The sequence below is a fragment of the Cryptomeria japonica genome, chromosome 9, assembly GCF_030272615.1.
Source record: "Cryptomeria japonica chromosome 9, Sugi_1.0, whole genome shotgun sequence".
NCBI lineage: Eukaryota > Viridiplantae > Streptophyta > Pinopsida > Cupressales > Cupressaceae > Cryptomeria > Cryptomeria japonica.
Genome location: NC_081413.1, coordinates 212,838,262 through 212,860,007, shown reverse-complemented (window position 1 = coordinate 212,860,007; position 21,746 = coordinate 212,838,262). Strand labels below are relative to the sequence as shown.

Sequence of the window (21,746 nt, the reverse complement as noted above, 5' to 3'; positions counted from 1 at the left end):
ATTCTCATTTTTTGAAAATCCAAATCTTTCCAAGGAATTCTAAATGGCTTCTTTCACTTTAGTCTAGGCTTAGTCTCACTCAAATTCGGGAGAAAAAGGTGATTTTAGGGTTTTTCGCCCTGGACCCTTTGGAAGGGTCAGGAGCGATTTTTCTTGTTTAGGCTTACTCCTTCATCATTTTGTCTTGAATCCACCCCTCAAGGCTAGGCAATGGTCTTCTTCATTCACTCCATCCAAGCTTGGTTTGTTCCTGTAAGGCAAAATAGGGGATTTTGAGATTTTCGCCCTGGACCCTCTGGAAGGGTCAGGAGCGATTTTCCTTCTCTAACCTAGAATTATCAAATTTTGAAACAAACATCTAATCACCAATGGTCTGAAAGGCCTTTTCCACCTTGGTCTAGTCTTGCCTTAGCACAAACTTGAAAGGAACATGTTAGTTTTAGGATTTTCGCCCTGGACCCTCTAGAAGGGTCAAGAGCGATTTTTCTATTTTCGGGCAATTCCTTCATCCTTTCATCTTTGAATCATTTCCAAGGCATGGAACATCCCGCCTCACTCCCATCCAAGTCATGAATAGAAAAATCTTGTCTTAAATTTGCAAGGAAAAAGTAGAATTTGGAAATTTCGCTCTGGACCCTTTGGAAGGGTTAGGAGCGAAATTCTCTCTTGGCTTCAAAACTTGCATTCTTGGCAGCCCAATTCCACTCTAAGGCAATCCAAATGCCTTCTCATACCCATGTCTAAGCTTAGTTTTGTCCAAAATTTGGAAGAAAGGATAGTTTTTAGGATTTTCGCTCTGGACCCTTTGGAAGGGTCAGGAGCGAAAATCTCTCTTAGGCTCAATTCCTTCACTTTTCAATGATTTCTTAGCACTTCAAGTCACTCCCAGGGGCAATTCCTTCTTGGTTTTACCTTATCCCACACTTGACCTAGGAAAACTTGATAGCAAAGAGTGTTTTTGAGAAAATTCGCCCTGGACCCTTTGGAAGGGTCAGGAGCGAAAATCTCAATCTTGACCAAAAATCTTCATTTTTCCAACTTGAAACGTCTTTGCAAGGTAGGATTTCATGTTTCATTGTGCTAGGAATAAATTTTCATGTCCAAGAAAGGCTAAAAATAGGTTTACAAGGAATTTCGCTCTGGACCCTTTGGAAGGGTCAGGAGCGAAATTTCCTTTCCTGGCCAGAATCCTTCATTTTCACAACTTCTAAACATGCCCAAGGATTTCAATATGTTCATTCTTCCTTTCATCATGTCTTGGACACCTCAATTTGACCAAACCAAGCAAGAAATGTCTCTTATAGAGATTTTTGCTCTGGACCCTTTGGAAGGGTCAGGAGCGAAATTCTCCATTTGGGCTAAATCCTTCATTTTTTCAATTCAAAACAACCTCAAGAGGCAAAAGCAAGTTATTCTTCTTCCATCCATGTCAAAAAACTTGACCCTCTTCAATGCAAAATAAGAGCCTTTGGGAATTTCGCTCTGGACCCTTTGGAAGGGTCAGGAGCGAAATTTCTCTTCCTGTCCAAAATTTTTCATTCACAAGCTTCCAAATCCTCAAAGGCAATAAGAATGTCCCAGCTTCCTTCCAAGGTACCCTGCAAGTTAAAGATTAGCCAAACTTAAGATGAAATGTGCTTTGGGAAGATTTTCGCTCTGGACCCTTTGGAAGGGTCAGGAGCGAAAATCTCATTCCTGGCTAAATTGCTCATTTTTCAAGCTTCAAACCACTTCACAAGGCAAAATTAGATCATCATCCACATTAGGAACAAGGTTTCTAGTCCACTCAAGGCAACAAATAAGGTTCATGATGAATTTCGCTCTGGACCCTTTGGAAGGGTCAGGAGCGAAATTCCTAATCTTGGCCAAGATCCTGACTTCATTTTCACATTTCTTCATTCAAACAAGCGTTTTTTCCTTCATTCAAGCCTGGGAATGCATTAGTTCTAGGTTTTGGTCAAAGTAGAATGTCTTATGGAGAATTTCGCTGTAGACCCTTTGGAAGGGTCAGGAGCGAAATTCGCTTTGGACCCTTTGGAAGGGTCAGGAGCGAAATTTGACATTTTGGTCTCTCCGTCAAGATCAAGTTATGGAATATAACATTTAAGTATAAGTTTAAGTTATATTCCATATATACTTTCAGGATGTTTGAGAGTGGTTTCGGACCTCCAGGAGTTATATTGCAAAATCTAGTTCTTGGAGGATTCTTCAGTTTTCCAGACTTAGTCAAATTTCAGGATCAAGACATTCCAGACTTAGCCAAATTTCAGGGCATTTGAAGATCAGGATGACATTCCAGACTTCATCACTCACCAACTCGACCTAACTCAGACCTTCAAGGATGATACTCACTCACAAAGCAAGACACAATTAGCAACAAGATCAAAACCAGGCCCTAAGGAAGACTCTCAAAGAAACCCTAATTCTGAGGCCCTGTGGACTCACCCTGGCTCAAGCAAAGCTTGCAATCCAACGATCCCCTCAACAGCACTCATCCTGCAAAGGCTAACAGACAAAACCCTAAAAGACCAAGAAAGAAAACCCCAAAAGGCAAAAAGAAGGGGTCCCCATTTGCAATGGGGCGATGTGTGAATACGTCACAACAGGTGCAAATCCCAAGAAGAGGATTTATCCTTTTGTTCGAAATTCCTCCTCCACCCCTCAAGTGCACCAGGAATCCCTCCCTGGGCGCAAATCACATGAGGAATTGTCCTTTGTCCAAAATTCCTCCTCCAGGAATCAAGTGCACCAAGGATGCCTCCTTGGGTGCAAATCCCAAGGCAGGGAGGAATTATAAACTAAAGGTGATGTCCTTTGAAAGGGTTGCCACTCTTCAAAGAGATGCCTCTCTTCATGGAGGCTTGAGGATATACAAAAAGAGGATCGAGTAGGGAGGAATAAGGGCATCAGACTAAGATCATTAATGAAGGATCAATCAAGAGAATTGTCCATTAAATCGAAGGAGATCAGATCTTGTATAAGTAATCTACATTCAAAAAACAGCAGTCTTGTGATATACCAAGTGTTGTGGTATGCAATGTGATTATATTGTTTAACATATAAGATCTTACGTATTTTTTATCTAGTTCATAATGGGAATTGATAATCTATCTAGACTCTTATAATTATTGATTTAATCTACTTATGTTCCTACAAGTAATCATGCATGGATTGGCAAGGAAACACAATTGGGAGAGAAAAAAGATGGGAGGGACAATCTAAGTAGACCACCCCATGTTGGATGGATGGGAGTTCCTACCACTTGTGGGCCAAGGGGTGTTATACCATGCCCTTCGGCTTAGTTGCGGCAAATGTTTTCCAAGCACCTTATTGTGCTTTCCTCTCCAATCCCTACGATAGATGGTTGGTAGAAGTGAAACTAAAGAATAGAAGCAATCATGTACAGGTTAGTAAGGAGACACAACTGGGAGAGGCAATAGATGGGTTCCCCAATCTAAGTAGACCACCACATATTAGATGGACGGGAGTTCCTGCCACTTGTGGGTCAAGGAGTGCTATACCACCCCCTTGGGCTTAGTTGCAGCAAATGTTTTCCGGGGTGCCCTATCGTGCTTTTCTATCGAGCCCCTACTATGATTGATTATTGGAAATGAAACTATAGATTAGATCCAAATAGATGATGTTATTCAATTTAAATGCTTATTTACTATTTAAAAAGTTCGATAGCTATTATATGATGTAATTATAGAAAACTATTTGTAAATAAATTATGTTGTGGAATTGTTACCTTGGGCAAAATCAGGTATACCCCAATTAGGGGACATTACATAGTATATTGACTCAACTAACAAGGAAGAACATAACAATTACAATGGTTAACCACAATAGTGTAGTCCTAACTTTACCAAAAAGGATCACGAGTACATAACATCTCAATTGATCAATTACTTTATTAGATAAATGGTTTCATTCAATAAATATGCATATGTACAAGTCCTAAAAGCTTAGCATATCAAATATGTTATCTACACACCCATTTCTAAAATGGATGGCTCCTTATTGACAATTATTTAGTGGTACTAAGGGGCCAAAATGAGATTTGTGGGATTACTGAAATATGGAGTGCACTACACTTTACTTTATTATTATTTTCTTAGCCACAACAATATAAGCCCTCAAGCGTATGAGTGCATGTGGAGCACTTCTCTTCTTGCATAATTCTTGCTTCCTAATAAATTTTTAGAAAATCATCATCAATTAATAAGAAATGTAGCTTTATAAAGTTTTAATCAAAACCCACTAAGTGTACCCTACATGGTGCCATCTAGGGTCTCTACTAATACAACACTATGAGTCAAGACCTTTAGTGGGGACTCCAAAAGGTCTTGGCCACAATATCTTGAATTTGTCAAGTTGAATTTTTTTCCACCATATTTAAATACTAGGGGTTCTAGCTTAAAGTGTATCCCTCAAATTTCTATCATGCCAATGCTAGATATTTTTATCTTCTATCTTCCTTGAGATACTTTAGTTATCGATTATGGTTTCACTTTTTTCTCATTAAACTTTGTTAGCTCTACAAGGCACCATTGTAAGTTCTAATGATCACAAACTTATTTTCTACTGCAACTCTCAAGCAAAATACAAAGAACTCTATTGATGCAAACAATCCTACCTAGAAATTAATTGGAAGAGATTGTGACTGATGCAACTTGAAAGTTGTTCAACAAGACTACACAACGATTGGTAACATTTCTGGTTACATAGTCAAAGGGGTTGGTATCAAGTGGTAGGGCCACTTGGTTCCCATATTGGAGACCAAGGTTCAATTCTCCTCAATTGACATATTAGTGGCAATTAGCATGTTGAAGCAATAGTCTTGCTTTAGTAGTAGGTGGCAATAGTCCTACTACTGAATTTGGTGGAGCATCAAGGAGAAGCATTCAAGCTAGAGAGTGGCAGAAAGAGGATAGCGAGATGGAAGAGGAGAATTGGTTTCTCTACAGGAGGAGACAAGAGGTCAAAATTCAAGTTGAAGAAGCATAAGAGGAAAAAGGTGAGTGATTTCCTTGTAGGAGGAGAAAAGAGGTGAGGTGTTCAAGCTAGCAAAGTGCAAAGACAAAGAGTTGGAGGTGTGATAGTCCTATAGGAAGTATAGGAGTTTGAATTATAACTACAAAAGTATCCCCCACTAGTACAACATTATTTTTCTAGTAGTATCCCCACAAATGAATTGTATCGATTCCCATGAAAAAAGCCTCACAATTCAAGGCTGGGGAGCCCAATAGAACCCCCACTAAATTATTTTAAAAAATACATCCTAGTTATACCTTAAATGCATTGTTCCACAAAGTCTCAATAGGGTGTGAGAGTGTAGGTGGGGGTGGGGTAGCTAAATTTCAAGGATGGAGAGACCAAGGGCCTAGATTTGGGGATGGAAATTGTTCGGGGTATAGACATTTTCATAATTTTATCACCATGTTTTCTCCAACACCAAGTCCTCATTGTTTCAAACCAAAGCTTCATTCTTCAAAGAACTTACAATTAAGTTGAAGAATTTGACCAATCTAAATGATGAGTGCTATGGTGTTTTACTTTTTATATAGTTTCTAAGTGTTGAGGGTATGGATGGGGCCCATTAGACTATCAAGATTAGTTTTAGTGGCCCAAATTTCAAAAAAAATGCTTAATTTTCTTAAAATGTCACTTTTTTCAATTGTTTGATCCAAGGGTTGGTTGACCATTTCTAGTGTATTTGAGGGACACCAACAAGTCCACTAAGGGTCTGTAATGTCCCTACTAGTTAGAGATCATTGTCCTGCAAAACAGATTGTTAGAACACAACAATAAATATATACATAACTAATCTAATTTGCAATTAAAGCTCAATTACTTAATTAACACTAATTTCTATTCTTAAAAAGGATACGAGTGCAGCACTGGGACATGTCCTTAGGCGGCTATGAAGCTCGCTTTCTTGGAACCCATCTTGGTTCCAAGCCATCCAGGAAATCGAAGGTTAATTCGACTCCTGTCTTGGATATAATTTCTTACACCCAAGCCATGCAGGAAATCGAAGGTTAATTCGATTCTTGTGTTGGATGTAATTGCTTACACCCAAGCCATCCAGGAAATCGAAGGTTAATTCAATTCCAGTCTTGGATGTAATTTCTTACAACCAAGCCATACCAAGGAAGACCATCATATATGATCAACTCCTTGCCTTGGATGATGCATTTCATCATCCAAGTCTACCAGAGAGGACCGGCCAGATCCGTCTCTTCTTGGATGAACTTTGTCAATCAAGCCATAACATATATGCATATAGATATTCAGTATATACTGCCTACCAGGGATTACCATAACCCCTACATTAGACTAAGGGAATTTCTTCCCAATAGCCTCCATCATATAGCCACATCATTCAAATTACATTATATAGTTCATTACCATTTTCATTCCATAATCTACATTTACATATTCCTATATTAACATGTATTCGGTAACATATATTCAGAAAATATTCATTAACATGTTCTCAAGAAAATTTATTAACATCTAAAAATTAACATATATTCATGACTATTCATTAACGTATATTCACGAATATTCATTAACATATATCTAGAACTATTCATTAACATGTAATAAAATATTTATTACTATATATGTGTGTGTGTGGCACACACGTCCACACACATATATATCCTTTGTGAACCGCAGACATCACTAGTCTATCCCGACATACTTTGGCTTAAACTAAATTGATTAGGAGACAAAACTATCTTTAACATGAATCCAATCAGTGATAACAAGAACATAGGCTTCTTCCTGACATAATCTTAAACAATCCATCTGATTTATATACTAATATTTATTATTAATATACATATAGTTTTATATACATTATTTATTCTCAGATATTATCATTATATTACTGCAGATGCAGAACTTTGTAAAACATCATAATAATTATAATTATATTATTATTATTATTATTATTATTATTATTATTATTATTATTATCTAGATTTATATTACTATTAAATTCTGCATAGGAATGTTATCAGGCTTCCAATCTTACTCATCATATTGAACACATCACCGTGCATGCCACCAATACTGCCAATAACTTAATGACATTTCTGATATGATCTGGAGAATCTTACTAACAATTATTATATAGATAAATCTATTATCCTTTCAGACCTGAGTATAAATAAAGGAGTTGGATTATCTTATCCAATATTTATGTATCTTCTAATTAACAAATATATAAATTAATAATACCATCCCTACCTAAAAAGCAATAATTATATCTTGTGGGGTAAGGACAGACAGATCTGACCATGCGTCAGATCTGATCTGCCACTATTTAAGAAATTAAGAATGACTGTCATACGTGTTGCAGTCTATATTAATATTACTCGATATTTTGTATTCAATCCTTATTAGACTTCCTATATATTAAGCATACGTATTAAACACATCTCTGTGCATTGCTGTTATAGATCTAGTGTGACATGTTAATATATACCACGTATTTTATGAAGTTATTGGTGAGGAATATATATATACATATATATTCTTGATATAATATGACTGATTATTATTTCTTATGTTTGATTCAATATCATCCTTCTGTGCCATTAATATTTCATTTGGTTAGAGTTTAGCATAACTTACCTGGGCGTTCTATTTCATGTTCTTTTACCTCCGATGCTGCGACTGATTCGTGAATCCTCCCCCCCTCGGCCATCGCTTGGTGTGGTTCATTAATACTTCTTCATTGGGGTTGAAAGGTTGTGACTTTCCCCCAAACTAGTGGCTGATGGAAAAGAGACGTGTCCCTTTTACAATTCATATCCCTCTTCAAAGATAAATCGCTCCTTTAGTTTAGTGCCATTAACTCTAATTAATCCTTAATGTTATTGTGGAGACGTATTAATTTGGATGTTGATCCAATGTTCATTAATCGCTTTTGATTATCTTGGACGCTGTCTATGTTCAGATTCCTTCCATTTTAGTTGTCTTAATAAATATTATATTTATTGTTACTTATTTATTTATTTATATTATTATAGTTTTATTATTTATTTTTATTTGAATATTTCAGGAATATTATTAGTAATGAATATTAATAGACATTAATTAAATAATACATTTAATAAATAAATAAATTTAAAATAGTAATTCGCTGTTATTATTATATTAATTAATAATAATAATTACTTCATTTAGGATATATATAACGATCTAGGAGGGGACATCACAGGGTCCAAAGGATGTCTTAACATTTACTTGAAGTCTCCAAATTACTGGGATGCCTTGAAAATGCTGCCTCTTTGAGGGAGATGTCCAAAGGACATCTCATGTCTACTAGCAATGGTAGTAGCATGGTGGGGGTATATTATCACAAAGTCCCTACATCTGAAGGATGTTCTCATCTCATAAATGGTAGGAGTTGGGGAGAGGGGACATGTCCTTGTGGAACGCTACTTAAATGGCATATGATGCTTAGAAGTTAGAACAAAAAGACTAGAACATTATTCATGGTATCCACTCCACCCATAGATAGTAAAAACTTGAAAAAGAACATAAAGGTTTGAATTTGCTGGGAAGATAATGAATAATCTCATTAATAAAATGGCATCCTTTATCACCGATATAGTGCTAAGGAATGGAAAATCTAGTATTGCACTTTTCAAAGGAAATTCTAACCATAATATTGTTGAATTCTCAAGGCCGACTGTTGCTTCAGCCCATTTTGCAAGACATTTTTGTAGCAATCACAATGTATCTGCCCATCCTTAACAACATTTGTTTATTTATGGAATCGATGAAATCTAACCTCATCATTGGAATGGCTCATGGGCTGCACCAAAAAGATTAACATAGAAGGCATCTTTACAGGCATTCATGTGGGCTAACACATATCAGATGCCACCAGCTATTCCTTTGTTTCCTAAAATAGAGTCAGGCATTGGAGCCTTGCCAACAAGACCTTTCTTGGATCCTTCATGGGCTTCATGCAGAATATACAAAATTCTTCCCTTGTTGCATCTATGTAAAATTTGTTCAAGGCCCATTGTGTGCAAAAAATTATTCATCCAATTAAATTTTCTTATTATTTATTTTTCCCTGCTAATCCTTGGAAATGTACTCATGATAAATCTTTATAGGCGAAATAACTGACAATATTTTCATGCCAGGACAGCAAGACAATAATAATGAAAAGAAATAATCTAGAACCCCCTTATAGGGGACTTTCATAATTTGGCTCTGCAAATTTGGTCCACTCTGACATGGTGTTTTTCAAATCACACTACTATCTTAACTTTTAACTTTTCTAATAGAATTAGACATTAGCTAACTTTTCCAATGATTGTTTTGTTGAACAAATAGAGCAATTGATGGAACACATATGAAGAGATTCGCTAACAAACATTGTACATTTGTTTACACATTATAGACATAAAGCTTCTTGTAAAGTGGTATTTTAATTTTTTAGATAGAGAGAAATTACTTTACACATATATCAGTTACATATGCAAAATCCCTAATTTGGCATGAGGACTGCCGGAAAACAGCGGAGGAATGATGTGTGATATCCCCACCGCATCAGATGATGTAAGCCTTTTAACATAAATAAATACAAAATCAATTATTAAATGAAATACACTATTGAGGAAGTAATACTAATAAATCATTAGGAAAGAATTAATTAATTATATTTATATTCAATTAAATTAACTTAATTAATATGTTGAAGTATATTGATATCTAATAATTAATAGTCAATGTAATCATTAGGAAAGAATTAATTAATTATATTTACTCAATTAATTTAATATGTTTGAGTATATTGATAGTCAACGTAATTATTAAAATATAAATAGGAATCTTTTTAAAGTAATATGAAGGAACCCCCCCCCCCCCCCCCCCCCCGCGGGAAGAGGTGGGATGGGAAGACGCAGCCCAGGCTGCGACTACCGTCACGCCCCTTCCTTCGAAAGGGAAGTGGTGTGACGGTAGCTGCAGCTTAAGCTGCGGGCCGTCACATCCCTTCCCACGGAGGGTGCCCATGGAGGGACACAACCCAATCCCTTCTACGGGTATAAAACCCAACTAAATTCGTTGGGGAAAAGTAAGGAAGATACGGAGGAGAAGAAAAAGAGACGCCGCAGACAGACAAGTAAGAGGTCTGCGAACATGTATTCGAGTAGGTAATAATAATTAATCTGTAAATAAGGAATATAGGAATGGATTAACACACACCTATTAATGAATATAAAGGTATAAATAGGCAATGATAGTTCGTATAAATATATCAATGGATATAGGGAGGGATTAATGTATAAACAAATATAGATGTATTAAAATAGGCAATGACATGTAGTATATATATAGATGAATATAGGAATAATTTAGTAGAGTTAAATAGGAACTTACCGTAGGCATATGTAAGGAAGGGTGCTTAAATATTAAGGAATGTTTATGTACATAAATAACGAATACAAATCAGGATAGTAGAAATGCATGTTAAGAAATACATATGGGTAATGGCAATGAACATTTTACAAGTATATAGTACATGTGAATTCAGGACTTTGTACATATGGTTATGATTTAGGGAAATAGTAATAAGGAAGCAAAAATGTAATGTAAATGTATTCACATGATGGAGGCTATAGGGAGGAAACTCCCTTAGTCTAAGGAGGGGTTATGATAATCCCTAGGGCAGTATATACTGAACATTGATATGCATATGTATGGCTTGGTTGATTAAACTCAACCAAGAAGAGACGGATCTGGCCGGTCCCCTCTGAGGACTTGGATGATGGAGGCATCACCCAAGGCAAGGAATAGACAAGGGTCTTCCTTGGATGGCTTGGGTGTAAGAGGTTACACCCAAGACAGGATTCGAACTCATCTTCAATTTCCTGGAGGGCTTGGGACCAACGTGTGTTCCAAGAAGGCGAGCTTCACGGCCGCCTAAGGACATACTTTCGTATGGTATTCGTATCCTTTTTATTAGATGAAAATTATGATTATGTTAATTAAGTATTAAAGATAGATTGCAAGTTAAAAATGGTTTATATATATATTTATATGTTGTATTCTAACAATCTGTTTTGCAGGACAGTGATCTCTAACTAGTAGGGACATTACATGATGATACAAAATACCATTAGAATAGAAAATACAATGGGTTACAATAAATATTCATCAAAAGCTCAAGCCAGCAAGGAGTACAAAAAAGAGACTATTCAAGTGCAGTAATCTAATCACAGCATTTTGGAGGAAGATTTCCAAGCACTTTAAACTATGCAAAAACAGCAGAAGCTATAGAAATTAGGTCCCTAGATATGTGACACCCAAGAATAATCCTCTACCATTGGTAGAAAAGTGTAGGTTGTTCCTGTATTGGAGTTCTCCCTAGAAGACCATTAGTCCCAAAATCTTATACTCCATTTTCCAAGGGTTGAGTGCTCCTTGCAGCTTTCTCATCCAAATCTAAACTTGGTCTTGGATGTTTATCATCTAGCTGAAACCACACAATGATAACATTATCACTTATCTCTAGACAACTAATTAACTCACAATCTGATTCATCTGCTTGGCAATCTGTCACCATGGGATTCTCTTCCTTGAGAACAATTTCCCTCCCTCTCAACTTTGTGCTGCCTCTATTTTTTGTAGCACCCATTTCCTTTAGTCATGTTCATGCACCACAAGCCACCTATTTAGCCTCTACTTGACAATTCCAAATGATTTTTCTCTCCAGGCCTGCAAACACAAATCATTAATGTATTTGACTATCCTCCTCTTTCTCTTGTCTGAAGCAGTTATCATAGTGTTTGTTGTTGGTTCATTGTCTTTCTAATTGTTATTTACATCCGTGAAATTCATTTTCCAACTAGATATAGCTTCTCTGAAATTCAGGTGGTACTACTGTCAATGATTTGACTATCTCATTCCAAATGAGATTGTCACAAATTTGCTACCAAATAACTTATCCTCATCTTCTTGCTCATTGGATCTTATGACTGCAATGTGCTAAAGAAAACTCAAATCCTTCACTAGTTTGTTTTCTCCAAGGCATGCTCTTCTATCCCAACAGCTCTGAATTTTTCAAATAAGTTAGAACTGTAGGTTAGCAATTCAAATAGGCAACTTATGATGACAGCATACGTCAGCTTCACACAAGTGAGGTAGGAATGAAATGGCAATGGCATCAAAAATGCAACTGCCTAATTCTACCTTAAAGTATTTGGAAAGAAAACACTACAATATCACTTATGCATAGATTAATCAATTATGCCTGAAAAAGAACGTTACACACGATTACATATAGATATTTTTTTCTTCATTATCAATACATGCAATACAAATGGCCTCCAAAATACTTAGGCTTGACTAACAGACGGAAATATCGAACGGGTCACCAAAAACTGACCCAAGGATTTTGGTTCTCTCACTCTACTTGTTTGGGGGTTACACTCTTTCAGGCCCACTGCCATATTCAGGCTGTTCTCACTTTTACATTTTTTTCTTTGTTGGTTCATGTTAAGGGTCCTTTTTTGCCCTAATCTTTTGCTATTGTACTTGCCATATTTTCTAGTCCCTTTGATCTTTTTTGTGGTGATTTGTGGACATCAATATATTTAATTACTTCCTTCCTTCTTTCTTGATGTATTGGCCCAACTAATTCATACATAGAAGAAAGGCATAGGCATAGTTCGCAAACTCAGACTCGAAGAGTACTCAGCAAGCCCAAAATTTTCAACTCTGCAACTTAGAAAGTACTAAAAATTAAAATCTCTTTAAGAAACATATTGTTTTTGTAAAATTCAATTACAAAATGTATTAAATAAAAATTGACATCTCGAAAGAGAAATTGCATGGTTTTATAGCAAAAACATGTGAAAAACGCATTTTAACCAACATTTTACCTATGTCAACATTTTTAATCATGTTTTTTTTTGTATCTATAAGATTTTGAGAGTCAAACTTGAGAAAATTCGCCCAGCAAAAAAAAAAGAGTACTTGGCAACTCAGAGAGTACTCACAGAGTTTGCAAACTCTGGCCATAGGTATGACAATTGACCAAAACGATCCACTTGTAATGTTACCACATCATTAATCCAAAACAAAACAGAGGTCATAAGTACATAACATTTCACAAGAGATTCTTTGCATTTTTAATTAATAAAATGCATATGTACAAGTTGTAACAATGGACCATACCAAAAATGCTCTGTACATTGTGCTGAGACACCTTTATAATTCTACTAATAGCATGTAGAAAGGACACCATTAACTGAAGTAGTAAAAGACAATTCAGGGAGGTAACCCATCGGAGAAAACAACAGACAAAGGAGTTCACTTACAAAAACAAATAAAGCAAACAAGACCCTGCAAGGAAATTGTTGCAACAGAGGAAGCCACCATAGAATTTATGACAAAAATGGTTATGTGCTGTGGGCCCTATTAGGAGGAGAGTATAACATAGGATATATGAAAAGAAATACAAACTTGATCCAAGAAAGGAGGATTACATAGTCAAGTACTATTAATGACACCACTCTCACTCCTTTTTTTTCTCAAAAAACTAAATTTTCTTTTATTGATATAGAGCAGGACATTTTTATGGTAGGGGCAATCAATTATTACATTTTTGTAGACATGAGAAATACTTCAAGGCAATTACTAAGGGCCAGCAACTGACTAATTATAAATTTTAAAGGCATATTCTATACAATATCTGTTGAACCATGCTGGGGCAGATTCTTCAGACACAAGTGAAGAAAGAAAATTGATGCCAATGGAATAGCTTGTCATTAAGAAGTCAGCAAAAAATTAGTAATAAAGCTTCTCCTGACACCTTATGATGCTTCAAGCCTAATCATGAAGTGCCTTGATATAATCATTCAGTTCTATTCTTATTAGCTGACTTAGAGCTTCAGATTGTTCTGTAACAGGTCCAATTCAGCCAGCTACTGCTAAAGTTTATAAACAAAGTTTTGGGCATGTTCCTGACTTAATTCTTTTGAAAGCTCTCCCGGTCTTCCTGATTTACTGTCTCTGGATGCCCGGTCTTTCTGATTCACTGTCTCTGTAAGAAGGAATTGGATGCCCAGTCTTCTTTTCAACCTAACATACAAGCTTGCTGTCCATTTGTGCTTTTATTTTCTTTGAGCAAATGAAACAAATCAATACTATCATCGAAATCCATGTAACATGGGTTTACATCCGAATCTCTTCCAACATCCAATTCTGAATATTTTTCTTTACCATTTTAATAAAATCCATGAATTCTCTTCTGCACTTGAAGGAAGAAAACTTTCCTCCTAGCAATGCTTGGACACCTGACGGTGCCTCTACTTCTCCTTTATTATTTGATGAAATTTCCATACACAGGTAAAACCCAACTCTCTGTACTTTCTGCATACACCTCCAGCAACTTCTTTTGCAGGGTAGCCACTTGCAGCCCATTTAAAACTCTCTTTAAGTGCTCTCTCAATTGGAAGATACCACTTAAGGGTCCTCCTCTAAAATATATTTTGCTTTTGGTTTCCTCTAGTCTTGGTATGTTTTTTTAACCTTGACAGTTTCTTCTATAGAGATAGAGATTGTATTCTCTATTCCACATCCTTGGTCTTTTTTAAAATGTTTACTTTGTTTCTTTCAAGTCAGATTTCCCAAGAGACAGGTGCTTGCTTTCAAGACAGCCAAATATTTTGATAGTTGTGTCCTTCATAAGAAATGTTGGAATACTATCCAATGTTGAAGTGAAGGGCTGGCCTAATTTTTGAATTGATCAATCACAACGTAAGTTTGATGTGGAAGCCATTAGATGGCATAGTAAAGTTTTGGATTGACCCAAATTTTATTCTATTAAGTATATAGCTAGTTTGACAATCTTGCTTATTCTTATCTTATCTTCAGAGAAATTTATCTTAGCATTTGATCTATACCTTAAATCATATTTTTCTCTTTGGTTGCAAAAAGTAAACCTTTAAATCTATGATATATGGGGACACGTCCCTGGGGTTTTCTGCCCATTTCCTCATACAAAGACGTCTCAGGGACAGGCTTGGGGACGTTTCCTCAGGTCTGACACTCTAAATAATACATTCTTTAAGGAATTTATTGGGGTTTCAGTGAAGGTATATAGACTAACTATTCACAAGAATACATCCAACGTGTTTCAAGGATTCTTGTAATAAACCCCCTTAATTTTTATTTTATTTTTCAATGAGATTTACAAAGCAAACACGGTAACCCGTTAAGCTTAGAGAAATAATCCAAACAACTGGAAAGGAACCCTTCCACCTTTTGTTCACCGAGAGCCCAATCTGGGAGGGTGAGAGCATACGGTGTTCCGAGGATCATTAGCACCATAAGCCAAACTGAAATTACAATGCACACGCGGCAGGCCAGCCCCTTCTACTTATTCATCAGGATAAAAACTAAACTTCTTGGCGGTAAACCAGCCAAGGAAAACAACAAGAAACTTAACACAATCACTCTACCACGTATTCCAGCAGGAGAACGTGACATAAAACTATCACTCTACTGCATATTTCAGCAGGAGGACAATACATAAAACTTATCACTCTACCGCATATTTCAGCAGGAGGACAATATCACTCAACCACTTATTCGGTGGGAGGACAAAAGTACATAAATTGAATTATAGAGCAAGAAGGCGGCTAAGCCAGCCTCTTCCACTTATGCAGTGGGCAAGCAACACTCCATAAATGGTTAGTACTACTACTACTTAACCTTATAATATAGAAATCGAGAGATAGAATAGAGAAGTAATGTTGTACAATGCTGATAAATATCTCCAAACAAGTACTAATGCCCAAAAGATCCTTCAACATGTAATTATAAAGTTCTAGGATAAATAACACGCAAACCAACAACTTCAAGAAACTAGGGAATGTTCATATCTCTCTCCAAACTCACCCAAATCACCCCAAATCACACCCAAATCAACTAATCTACTCACACTTCGAAATGCACACCCAAAAGCCAACTTCTGGAAATCTGTAATTTATGACAGCAAGCTGGAAATGCAAACCATTAACACAAAATCACAATAAAATGCTTCCAACTCTCTTCAAACTCACTCAACACACCCCACAACTCACCCAAACTGACACTAGGCATAAAGAGACTAAGAACAAACTGAAAATGAGCTTCTAAACACCCCCAAACACCTAGCACGCATCCCAATGCACTCCCAAAACCCACGCCTAAGCTGGAAAAGTATGATTTGCATTATAAAATCAAAGACTACAAATTAGGGGCTGCAAACTTACAAAACATATTGCCAATAGCATAGAAGCAGTTAGAGCCAGTACCCAGAAAGAGAAGTCGCACAAGCAGAGAGGTAGGACCGAATCTTTGCTTCAGCCACACAGGAACCAACAGCACTGAAAATTACAGCAGCAACCAACTCTACAAATCCACACCAAACGCAGCCCACAGGAACACTAAACAGTCTACAAAATCGAACCACAGCTAGGAGTGATGTCTCACACTCGAAACTGCAAAGGAAAATCTAGGAGGTTTTCACCCTCGAAGAAGTATGGTGTCATTCCGAGAGCATAACATTATAATTTCTCTGGATGATCAAATGAGGAGCCAAGCATCTGTATATATAGATTTCCAAGTCTGAAATTCAAATCAACTCCCTCCAAATTCACCTCTCTACTCTACATTTCATTTCAAATGGTGGACCCAAGCATGGCGCCCCCTTAGTCAAAAATCGCGCCTAGCAAGAGGACCACGATTTTGGCATAAAATAAACTTGGTCACATAAAATAAAGCCTTCTCAATATTCATTTTGGCGTCCCCCTTCATCACACAAATAATTCGCCTAACAAACTTAGAATAAATCATAATATGCACAATTCCCAATGTCATTAATCAGCAATAGAATAATTAATTATTAAACCTTAGGATAAGGAAATAATATTTAATTGAATAACTTATAACTCTGATGCTAATTAACACGAAATCCAGGATGAAGCTGAGCAATGAAGACCACAGAACTGCACTCAATCAGGACCATGTCCAAGACTGCTAAAAATAGAAATGCCCAATACTACCACTTACTAAAAATAGTAAGTCATGAAATACTGCTCCGAAAAGCATGATCTTCGCACCCAGAGAGAGAGCTTGGAAAGCTCAACAAAACTGCATCATCCAAACAACCAAACCCTAACTTACTAAAAATAGTAAGTTCACACTTCACCAAAGAGTCAATTGCATGTTATGCCACACTGGAATTCATTGAAAACCCAAAAAGAAACCATAAGTAGGACTGAAGAATTCCCTCTTAACTAACCCTAACAAGCTCATGCAGAACTCCACAAAAATTGGAAACCCTAATTCTCCTTTCCACATAGCCTACGGGTCTCGGGAATAGGCCAATGGACCACTGAATGCATCACCACTGAGAAGGGTACATTAAAATTCTGCCATCCCTTAAAAACACATCCCCCCGTACCCACATCCTCGCGTCCAGGAAATTTGGTGGAACATATCTTTAAATGAAGAGGCCTTATGAAAACAATGGATGCAAAAATGCATTAGCCATTTAATAAGATGATCAACTACAAGAGAATTCATGAGAAGGAATACGATGGATAGTGAATTCAAGCAACATGTGAGTTGATATGTAACTTAATGCAAATAAACCATTTTAATATTCGCATAAGATAAAATGATTTTAGAAAAATAAATTAGTAGTTTACGCTTCTAAACAGTAACAAACTTGTTTTCCCAAGCATTGTAACATTGGATTGAATTAAAGAATGAACAAGTTCAAGTAAAAGTGCGTGGAATAATAATTTGCATATGCAAAATGTACATGGTAAATTCTAAATATAAAACTCACCGTCTCAAATCTCTCACCTCGCACATTCAGTCGAACTGTTTGCATACCCTTTCTTACTTTAACACCTTGGTAATCTTCTACATTTCCATAAGTAATTGCACTTGTTGCTATCAACTGATCACCAATATCTACAAGTCCACTTTTGTCAGCATTACCATCCTTCACTATTTCTGCAACAAATATTTTTCCAGCCTTGTCTTCTTCTAGCACAAGGCCTGTATTTACATTATAAAAGCAATGACATCATTTCCTACTTCAGCTAATAAAGAGTATATATTAATAAAATTTCTCATAGATTTTAATTGATTGACTTGAATTTTCTAACCAAGAGGTCTGCTTAGCTCCACTTTGAAACGACTGCATCCAGGAGGTGGTAAATCAAAATCTTTCCCTTTACTCTCTATTGCATTCTCACTTGCATTGGAACCTAGGACAGCTCTGCACATTTGTTTGTGTATCTTATGTACGTGCAAGTTATGCACCCTTTGTCTTAGAAATGTACCTAAACATCAATTTAGACAAGTAGTTTAAGTAAATCGGGGACAAGAAGCAAAACATGAAGTCAATTAGTAAAAGAAAAGTTTCTGAACCATCTTATTGGCTTAAATCATGACACTTTTATCTTGCGCCATCCTTGGAAGATTAAGCACATTACATATAAACTCCAAGCTTATGGAACCATATAGACGTAAAAATTGTTTAGCATTACCTCTAATAAACACTAACTTCAATAAATATTTTTCCAGCTTTTAGAGCATGGCAATAATTTGAAATGATAATATGTAGTAACAAAAAAATTGAATCAATTCTACTGTGAAACCAGTCAAGGAGATTTCCTTTGTTAGGAAGAGAAACATGTTCGAATGAAAGGTGTAAACCAATGCTTCCATTTTAAATAGCTGTCTACATATAAAACCAAAATACAAACATAAAGTTTGCCTCCAAAAGCACCCACGCTAGACTACATTTATGATTATGTATTCCACTTAATATAGTTGACCCTTCAATTAAAGTGCAACTAAAGAGAAGCATATAATCTAATAGTATCCTTCTTATTAAATCACATTCAAGCTCAAAGAATGTATGGATCAAAAACTCGCCAAGTCTAATGTTGAAAATTGGATATCATACATTTTTTACATTGCAAATTTTACATTTAGTGACCATTCATGTAGGATTCATTTTACTCCATCCTATCCATTTTATAATTTATGTTGTTTCAATAATTCTCAGCTTACATGCATAGATCAAAAACTCGGCAAGTGTAATATCAAAAGCTGCATACCCTAGAATTTTATCATTGAAAATTGTATCTATTTAAGTGTCCATTCCCATTGTTTTCTTTTAGGACTCATTTGAGCCTATCCTCTAACCTTTTCCCTATTTTGGTTGACAAAAATTTATGTGGAATTTTTCTAATTTTTTATGTACATTTTGTAGTTTGTGTTGTTTTCAATCATTTTGAGCTCTGTCGTTTTAGAACAAAAATGGATTGCATAGATGTGCTCTAACCTTTTCCCTAGGCCAAATGCCAAAATTTCAGTTTGTCTATGTACTTGTGTTTTACATGGATTTTTCTAATGTTTTTAAGTCCATTTTGTAATCTGTGTTGTTTTCAATAATTTTCAGCTCTATCCTTCTAGGACGAAAAACAAAATTGTGCAAACATCTGTGCAATCACTATTTCATCCCATGATAGTATGGTCATTTGCATGCTTTCCAATGCCACTGTCAAAGGTGTTTGTAATTGATTCTTGGCATTATGTTTTCTTTGTAATCAACATTGGAACTGTCTTTTTTTTCTTTCCCTTGCTTGGAATATCTTGGGATGATTTGGGATTTCAAATGGATTTTGGATTTTAATTTTCGATAACTAATTGTGCTGCAAGTGTTTTAGATTTCTCTAATTTCAATCTTCTTTCAGCTCTCTATTGTAAGGAAATATGAAGCTAGTATGCACCTCCAATACAGCTTCTTAACAAAATGCTTCATACAAGTGCACAAAGCTATGCCCAAATAACAAAGTCAGGAAAGTTAATTTCTGTGTTAACCCTTTGAGGAAAGTGATACAATTTTCTGATCTAAAGTAAATTTCAACAACATAATGGCAAGTAAACTAACAAATCTAAGAATAAGAAAGAAGAATAAATAGAAGAGAAGAAAATCCAATATATGTGGGAAAAACCATTTTAGGTAAAAAACCCCACACTCTAAAGCATCAAACCAATGAATTAATCTACAACAAAAAACATGTTACAATACGCTTGCAGGCACAGTTAACATACAGATCTACATCTTGCTCCTCTAGAAATAATTTGCAGCTTAACCTTGCAGAGAAAACTCCTCATACATCTCAACCCAAGTGCCCAAATAAATGGGCAAACACCAACAATCTAAACCATAGATGATTTTGGAAAAGGCAACCAAGGATAGTATTCTTCCCAAAGTCCATGACTCGAATTCCAAAGCCCCTTTTCCATGATGGATCCAATAGGCTAAAAATAGTTGTCATAAGATGTCATAAACTTGTCATATTCAACTGTGATAACCCCTAAGGTATCACATAATGTAAAATTATTTGAATAAATGTCAATATATATATAGATTAATTAAATAAGGTTCTAAATGAATAAATGATTAAATTAATAAAATACATTTAATATATATTAAATGTCAATCAATATTTAATACATTTAAAATATGGCAAGTGTGATTTATTTATTATTTAATAATTCTTTTAAAAACTAAATGAAATTAAATAAATAAATAAAATCAAATTAGACTATGCGTATCATAATGCATTTAATGCCCCCCCTCCCCCCCCCCCCCCGATTACCTACGCACAAGAGGTGCGACTGTAATCACAGCCTGGGCTGTGATCATCGCCGCACCCCTTCATGCGGAAGGGAACTGTGAAGGGGTACAACCCCTCACGGGATACAAGTAACAAGTAAAAAGAAGAAGGGCAGGGAAGAAGGAGGACCAGCAGTGGTGGAAAGAAAAAGAGACTTGGCTGCGTGCAAACAGGTACGTGTTATGTATTTTTCGCGCAATGTTAATAATATGTTAATATATGTAAATAGTATATAAGGGTCAGCATGCTATTACAATTTGCTTTATTTTAATAAGGAATATAAGTAATATGTTAATATCAAAGAATGTAGGTAATTAGCATGTTAATGTTATTTACTTCATTAATGAATACAATATACAGATTAACACATTAGGGAATGAACATGTTTGATTAATGAAATTAATAACAATATGTGATAGTTAGGCATATTTAAAATATATGTTAACAAATACGTATTAAGGAGTAGTAAAGAATATATGTTAATAATGTGAATTACGAAATGGAAATAATAATAAAATTGTCAAATGCAATATAAATATGATTAAATAATGAAGGCCATAGGGGGGGAATTCCCTTAAGCCTAATGGAGGGATACGCGAATCCCTGGTTGGCAGTATATATATATATATATATATATATATATATATATATATATATATATACTGATGATCTATATGCATATATGAATGGCTTGGTTGACAAGTTCATCCAAGAAGAGACGGATCTGGCCGGTCCCCTCTAATGGACTTGGGTGATGAGGTACATCACCCAAGGCAAGGAATTGACTTATGGTCTGCCTTGGATGGCTTGGGTGTAAGAGATTACACTCAAGACAGGGATTGAATTAACCTTCGATTTCCTGGATGGCTTGGGTGTAAGAAATTACACCCAAGACAGGAATCAAATTAAAACCTTGGTTCCTGGATGGCTTGGATGTAAGAAATTACATCCAAGACAGGAATTGAATTCACCTTCGTTTTCCTGGATGGCTTGGGACCAAGAGTGGTTCCAAGA

At 35.9% G+C, this 21,746-nt stretch overlaps 1 protein-coding gene across 3 annotated transcripts in view; it reads right to left on the bottom strand.

The window, feature by feature from the left end:
• LOC131044522 (uncharacterized) overlaps positions 1-21,746 on the bottom strand; it is a 138,280-nt gene that overhangs the window by 76,600 nt on the left and 39,934 nt on the right. For all 3 annotated transcript variants that reach the window (XM_057977865.2, XM_057977866.2, XM_059211244.1), the window contains exons 2-3: positions 18,204-18,380; positions 17,879-18,093 (exon numbers count right to left, since the gene is read on the bottom strand). In XM_057977865.2, coding sequence (XP_057833848.2) covers positions 17,879-18,093; positions 18,204-18,380 — 392 coding nt within the window. The remainder of the gene's footprint in view (positions 1-17,878; positions 18,094-18,203; positions 18,381-21,746) is intronic.